The sequence below is a fragment of the Drosophila nasuta genome, chromosome 3 (assembly GCF_023558535.2).
Source record: "Drosophila nasuta strain 15112-1781.00 chromosome 3, ASM2355853v1, whole genome shotgun sequence".
NCBI classification, from domain to species: domain Eukaryota; kingdom Metazoa; phylum Arthropoda; class Insecta; order Diptera; family Drosophilidae; genus Drosophila; species Drosophila nasuta.
This window is the reverse complement of record NC_083457.1, coordinates 44323261-44330436: the sequence shown is the minus strand read 5'-3', so window position 1 is coordinate 44330436 and position 7176 is coordinate 44323261. Positions and strand designations below refer to the sequence as shown.

General features: G+C 41.6%; 1 protein-coding gene across 1 annotated transcript; it reads left to right on the top strand.

Moving 5' to 3' along the window:
* Window positions 1-71: 71 nt before the first annotated feature.
* Window positions 72-6595, top strand: LOC132788490 (multidrug resistance protein homolog 65). The gene is made up of 14 exons (XM_060795929.1): window positions 72-285; window positions 603-914; window positions 1543-1788; window positions 1843-2014; window positions 2072-2392; window positions 2458-2914; window positions 2978-3078; window positions 3138-3249; window positions 3530-3805; window positions 3865-4570; window positions 4631-4927; window positions 4984-5350; window positions 5862-6218; window positions 6288-6595. Exons 2-14 carry the CDS (start codon window positions 610-612, stop codon window positions 6483-6485), a joined length of 3915 nt encoding a protein of 1304 aa, XP_060651912.1. The 5' UTR covers window positions 72-285; window positions 603-609; the 3' UTR covers window positions 6486-6595.
* The last annotated feature ends 581 nt before the right edge of the window (window positions 6596-7176 follow it).

The following is a 7176-nucleotide window of genomic DNA, read 5'->3' as shown; positions in this document are numbered from 1 at the left end:
ACGAAACACGAAGATTCCAATTAATATGGGTCACAGAGGTATGCGTAGAAGAGAGCCACACTATCGAGTATAAGAGCAGTTAGAATTCTTTGCCCATTCAATTGGAAGCTCAATTAAAACATGTTGATCACAAACTTAAATGGACCGTTTGTCAGCGATCGGCAGTCAGTAGCGCTGAGGCGATCGTCTGCAACGGTCGAGGAATAAAACTCAATACTTGGATAGCAAATTTGTGATAAGAATTCTTTAAGGATAAAAGATTCAAAGTGCCAAAGTGTGCTAGAGGTGAATATAATGCTGTGAATCAATCAACGCTGTCAATGTCCTGCATATTTCGATGATGATGATGTACTTGAATGATTTGTGATACTAAAAAAGTTATCTGTGTGCTTGAGTGCGATGGCACCTAACTTGTTAACCCTGAGGTCAATAGAGAAAACCTAAAGGCAAGGCAAACAATCTTGCAATGATTCTCGCAGCGTTGAATCTAATTGAATTAACCTTTTTGGCGTCTCTGGCGCTGCGCTTGTGTATTGAGAGTGTGTCTTGTGTGTGTGTGTGCTAAGATCGATGGCCTATTAAATGCTAATATCTATTCTTAGTTAAATCATGGATCTCGACGAGGCATCCATCACAACCAGCGATGAAAAGTCGCACGAGGAGGAGGCGCCCATTGCTGCGGGCTTGGAGCCAACGGCTCCCATCAGCTTCTTGCAACTGTTTCGCTTCTCCACGTACCTCGAAATCTTTTGGCTCTTCATCGGATTTATTATGTGCTGCATTAAGGCGGTAACATTGCCAGCCGTCGTCATCGTTTATAGTGAATTTACTGCAATGCTCGTGGATCGTGCCAAGAAATTTGGCACCAGCTCCACGGTTCATGCTCTGCCTCTTCTAGGAGGTGGCAAGATTCTGTAAGTTGAGGTTATATGTACATATGTATACTCTAAGAGGTTGTGAACACGTACTTCAAAATAACTACCATAGCTTACAGAACAGTGAATTTATGTGATTTTAAATTTTGAACTTCACTTATATCAGAATAGAATAGGATTATGTAAATTATAAAAAAAAAAATATGTACTTTTATTTACGATTTAAACTAGCTAGTGAAGATTTGCAAAAAGAAAAATAACAGCTGAATTGCACCATCAAATTTTGTGATTGCAGCCTCCTAGGTCATACCTTATAGGCTTTGATATTATTCTGATAATCAATAGAAAACTATTCAGCAGCTTGTTTGTCAAGGCGGCTAATAAACCAATACATATTACTATATCACTATAGCATTGAGTAATGATTTGCAAAAACCCAGCCTCATTTTGCTATGAAATACTGTTACCAATGTTGTAAGAATTGCAGACTCCTAGGTCTTACCGCTTAGACTGCCCGATGATAGTTCTTTCAGTGAATCTGTCTGTCAGCTTTTACTCACAACTTTATATATATAGACTATAATTAATATCAATTGAAAATGTCTATGACTACATAATATAACATATCTATATTTACCACTTCAAACTTTTCTTTTGCTCTGCTCAGCACAAATGCCACACGCGAAGAGAACAATGATGCGCTCTATGATGATTCTGTCTCTTACGGCATTCTTTTAACGATCGTTTCGGTAATCATGTTCATCTCCGGCATATTTTCGGTAGACATATTTAATTTTATTGCTCTGCGTCAAGTCACTCGCATGCGCATCAAACTCTTTGAGTCCGTGATGCGTCAGGACATTGGCTGGCATGATCTGGCCACCAAGCAGAACTTTGCCCAAAGTATGACAGAGTAAGTATAAATCTTATTTATATTAAGTATAAATTTCACTCTTACTTCATCTAGTGACATTGAAAAAATACGCGATGGCATCTCGGAGAAAGTTGGACATTTCGTGTACTTGATTGTGGGTTTCATCATCACAGTTGGCATATCCTTTGGCTATGGTTGGAAACTGACGTTGGCTGTCAGCTGCTATATACCGCTAGTGATTGTGGTCAACTACTATGTGGCCAAGGTGGGATTGCAATTTACTTTGTTGTTGTTCAAGTATATTAATACAAACTCCACTCAGATTCAAGGTACATTGACTGCACGAGAGCAGGAATCTTATGCCGGCGCTGGCAATTTAGTAGAAGAAATCCTTAGCGCCATACGCACAGTGGTTTCGTTTGGTGGCGAGAAACAGGAGGTGGAACGTTATGAGAACTTTTTGGTGCCCGCTCGCAAAGCCAGCCAATGGAAGGGCGCCTTCTCCGGCCTTAGTGATGCTGTGCTCAAGTCCATGTTGTTTTTGTCCTGTGGAGGTGCCTTTTGGTATGGCGCCAATCTCATTATAGATGATCGATCGGTGCCTGCGGAATACCAGGAATACACGCCAGCCATTCTAATGATTGTATGTTGAAAAGTTAAAGATATATTTTTTCCATACTTTTCCCAACTCTTTTTATATATTTTCAGGCCTTCTTTGGCATTATTGTAGGGGCTGATAACATTGCTCGTACTGCTCCGTTCCTGGAATCTTTTGCCACTGCACGTGGCTGTGCTGCGAATCTTTTTAAAGTGATCGATTTGCAATCCAAGATTGATCCACTGTCCACAGATGGCAAGCTTTTGAACTACGGTCTGCGTGGCGATGTAGAGTTCCAGGACGTTTTCTTTCGCTATCCTTCACGTCCCGAAATCATTGTGCATCGCGGTCTAAATATCAAAATCAGAGCGGGACAAACTGTGGCTCTGGTTGGCTCCTCAGGCTGCGGCAAGTCCACTTGCATACAGTTGCTGCAACGCTTCTATGATCCCGTCTTTGGCTCTGTGATGTTGGATGACTTGGACATCCGAAAATACAATATACAATGGTTGCGCTCCAATATCGCTGTGGTGGGACAGGAGCCGGTGCTATTTATGGGCACTATAGGTACTTTAAAGATATCTCTAAAGTATACAATAATAATTCACATTACTATAATATTTTCTATAGCTCAAAACATAAGCTATGGTAAGCCGAATGCCACGCAAAAGGAAATTGAAGCAGCTGCCACACAAGCCGGCGCACATGAGTTCATCAGCCATTTACCGGAGGCAAGTGAGGCAATTGGAAAAGAAAATTTCAATTAAAGTTTTTGATTTATTCCTTTCAGAGCTATCGCACCATGATTGGAGAGCATGGTTCACAACTATCGGGAGGACAAAAGCAACGCATTGCCATTGCCCGGGCTCTCATACAGAACCCCAAGATATTGCTGCTTGATGGTGAGTTAAAATACCCGATTAAATTGCATTCAATTTTTATCACTATTTAAGCACATTTATCTCAGAAAATATGAGTTAGGGTATATCCGGATAGAATGCTATTGACATGAAATTAGAGAATTAACCACAACAATATTAATGTAAATTTCAGCACACATGATATAAAACATATTCAGAATGCTTCTAGGCAATCTCCTGGCTATACAGCTAATAATGTGTATACGGTGTTCCACTGACGATCAGACTCAGCTGTAGCCTATTCCTTTAATTTATTTTACAGAGGCCACCTCAGCTTTGGATTACAATTCGGAGAAGTTGGTGCAACAAGCTCTGGACTTGGCCAGCAAAGGACGCACCACAATTGTGGTGTCCCATCGTCTTTCGGCTATACGTGGCGCTGACAAAATTGTGTTTATACACGATGGCAAAGTACTGGAGGAAGGCTCACACGATGATCTGATGGCACTGGAAGGTGCCTACTACAATATGGTGCGCGCTGGCGACATTAACATGCCAGACGACGTGGAAAAAGATGATAGTATAGACGAAGCAAAACGTAAGTCGAAGTACTCGTTATATTATATACGAATCTTAATTCCTCAACAAATTTTGCAGGCAAAAGCCTCGCACTCTATGAGAAATCCTTTGAGACAAGTCCACTGAACTTTGAGAAGAACCAAAAGAACAGCGTGCAATTCGATGAACCGCTCGTTAGATCCCTCAAGGAGAGCAACAAGCAACAGGAAGCAATCGCTGCCGATAAACCAAAATTCTTCAACACTTTTGCAAGAATTGTTCGCTTGGCACGTCCCGAGTGGTGTTATCTCATTTTGGGTGTCATTTCATCCATTGCAGTGGGCTGTTTATATCCCGCTTTCTCTATTATATTTGGTGAATTCTATGGCGCATTGGCTGAGCTCGATGAAGAAGTCGCACTCAGTCGCACTGCCGTGTTATCCTGGGCTTGTCTCGGCATTGCTGCTCTCACGGCTTTAGTATGTTTCCTGCAGACGTATCTTTTCAATTATGCCGGAGTTTGGCTAACGACACGCATGCGTGCCTTGACCTTCAAGTCGATTGTGAGCCAAGAGATTGGTTTCTTCGATCAGGAACAGAATTCGGTGGGTGCTTTGTCAGCTCGATTGTCCGGTGAAGCCGCAGGTGTTCAAGGCGCCATTGGCTATCCATTGAGTGGCATGATTCAGGCCTTGGCCAACTTTGTCTCTGGTGTCTCGGTGGCCATGTACTACAACTGGAAGTTGTCGTTACTCTGTCTCGCCAATTGCCCCATCATTGTGGGCTCTGTCATAGTGGAAGCCAAGTGAGTGAGATTAGATTATTATCTGAGAGAGTTGGGAATTACTTTATTCACACTTTGCAGAATGATGTCGAATGCCTTAATACGCGAGAAACAAGTCCTGGAGGAGGCCTGTCGCATTGCCACCGAGTCTGTGACCAATGTGCGCACCATTGCTGGACTGCGTCGTGAAGCTGATGTTATCAAGCAGTACACTGAGGAGATTCAGCGGGTGGAGATTCTTATTAGACAAAAGCTACGTTGGCGCGGAGTGCTTAATTCTACTATGCAGGCTTCGGCCTTCTTTGCCTATGCCGTTGCTCTCTGCTACGGCGGTGTTTTGGTCTCATGGGGTGAAGTGCCTTTCCAGGATATCATCAAGTGCGTTTCCTATTATTTCCCTTTCTCTTGTACCTTCTCACTTAATTTCTCTTTAGAGTCTCGGAGACACTACTCTATGGCTCCATGATGTTGGCCCAATCATTAGCCTTTACTCCAGCTTTCACTGCCGCTTTGGTGGCCGCTCATCGTCTCTTCCAGATCCTAGATCGCAAGCCACGTATTCACTCGCCCATGGGCACCATTAAGAATACGCTTGCCAAACAGCTGAATCTCTTCGAGGGCGTGCGCTATCGTGACATTAAGTTCCGCTATCCCACGCGTCCAGATGCCAAGATTCTCAATGGTCTCGATTTGGAGGTGCTCCAGGGACAAACGGTAGCTCTGGTGGGTCACTCTGGCTGTGGCAAGTCCACGTGCGTGCAGCTTTTGCAACGCTACTACGATCCCGATGAGGGCACCATTGTAAGTGTCTACCTAGCATTATTCATTTGGAAATTTAAACCTATTAGGTATTACTCTAGTCACTATCGTTTTCGGGAAATTGTAAAGCAAGTTAAATTAAAACTTATACTTTTTAATTGCACATTCTTAAGTTAAGATTGTTTGGTTAAAACAGCTTATTTTAGGGAATATCAGATGGAAAATTCTTGTATTCAAATATTTACTCCAATATCATGGGTGACATTTTAACAAATTTTCGATCTTGAAAAATATGTAAAACCATGAATTCAAACTGAAATCTAGACTTATAAATCTCAAAACAATGATTTAAAATGAAATCTTCTTTCAAGAAGTTTTTAGAATTTTATTTATTTAAATTTCTTTTAGATTGTAAAGTTTTCAAACTTTAAACTTTTGTTTTAGTCTCTTTGTTCCTAAAATGTATCCTATGAAATTCTAATTATTATATTCTTATAATTGACTATAGTACGAAAGTTCATGCTCATTACTAATACGTTTATTTTTCTTACAGCACATTGATCAGGACGATATACAGCAGGACTTGACGTTAGATGGTGTGCGTCGCAAGCTGGGAATTGTTTCCCAAGAGCCATCGCTCTTTGAGCGCACCATTGCGGAGAACATTGCCTATGGCGACAATCGACGCTCGGTGCCCATGGCTGAGGTGATTGCTGCTGCAAAGAGCGCCAATGCGCACAGCTTCATTATTTCGCTGCCCAATGGCTATGATACTCGCATGGGGGCACGTGGCACTCAGTTATCTGGCGGACAAAAGCAACGTGTGGCCATTGCACGTGCTTTGGTTAGGAATCCCAAGATACTGCTGCTCGATGAGGCAACTTCAGCGCTGGACTTGCAGAGCGAGAGGGTAAGAGTCCCTTGAATTATAATTGATCAATGATTCACTTCAATGAACTCTCACTCTTTCTTTTTTTAGTTGGTTCAACAAGCTCTGGACTCGGCGTGCTCGGGACGCACCTGCATTGTGATTGCCCATCGTCTGTCCACGGTGCAGAATGCGGATGTTATTTGTGTGGTGCAAGGCGGACGCGTTGTGGAGCAGGGCACGCACTTGCAACTCATCTCCCAGGGTGGCATCTATGCCAAGCTTCACAAGACCCAGAAGAATCATTAAGCATTTATCGACGTTCTTTTACTACAGTTTTATCCTATGTCACTTTCTCTAACAATACACATTTATAGCAATGCAATTTTGTACAATAAAGTATCTCACATTGATTAGAAGATTGACTGCATTTGATTGGGAAATATTTGCGATTGCCTTAAATCTTTATCTGATTTAAATCAACAATTTATATTGCCATGTTTTGCGCTAGTTTTTTGCGCATTTGAATTACACTATAGCGCGAAACTACGAACTGCATCTGAAACTATTTCGTAGATAAAGTATCTTTGTGTCAACACTAGATAGAAACGAAGGTAGATGTCAATGGCGCGATAATACTGATTATGACCCTTGATAAGCGTTCAAGTTATGTCTGAGTTCTTTACCAACGTTATCGTACTTATTATGGGCAACTTATGTAAATTGCAACCATAAAGGTCTATCCCAAAGAGAACGAGAGAGAGATAGAGAAAGACCGTTATACAAATACTATATAGAACGTGTATATAATCTGTGATAGGAATTTTCATGCAAATTTGCACAGACAACCTCTGTTGACCCATTATTGGCCAGTAAATATTTCGAATATATTGAAAACTACATTTCTGCTACTCGTTTGAACACCTTGCCGATGGACGCACACATTTCCTCAAGTCATCGTGAACCTTGAGAAAAATCAATTCAATTGATATTAATAAAC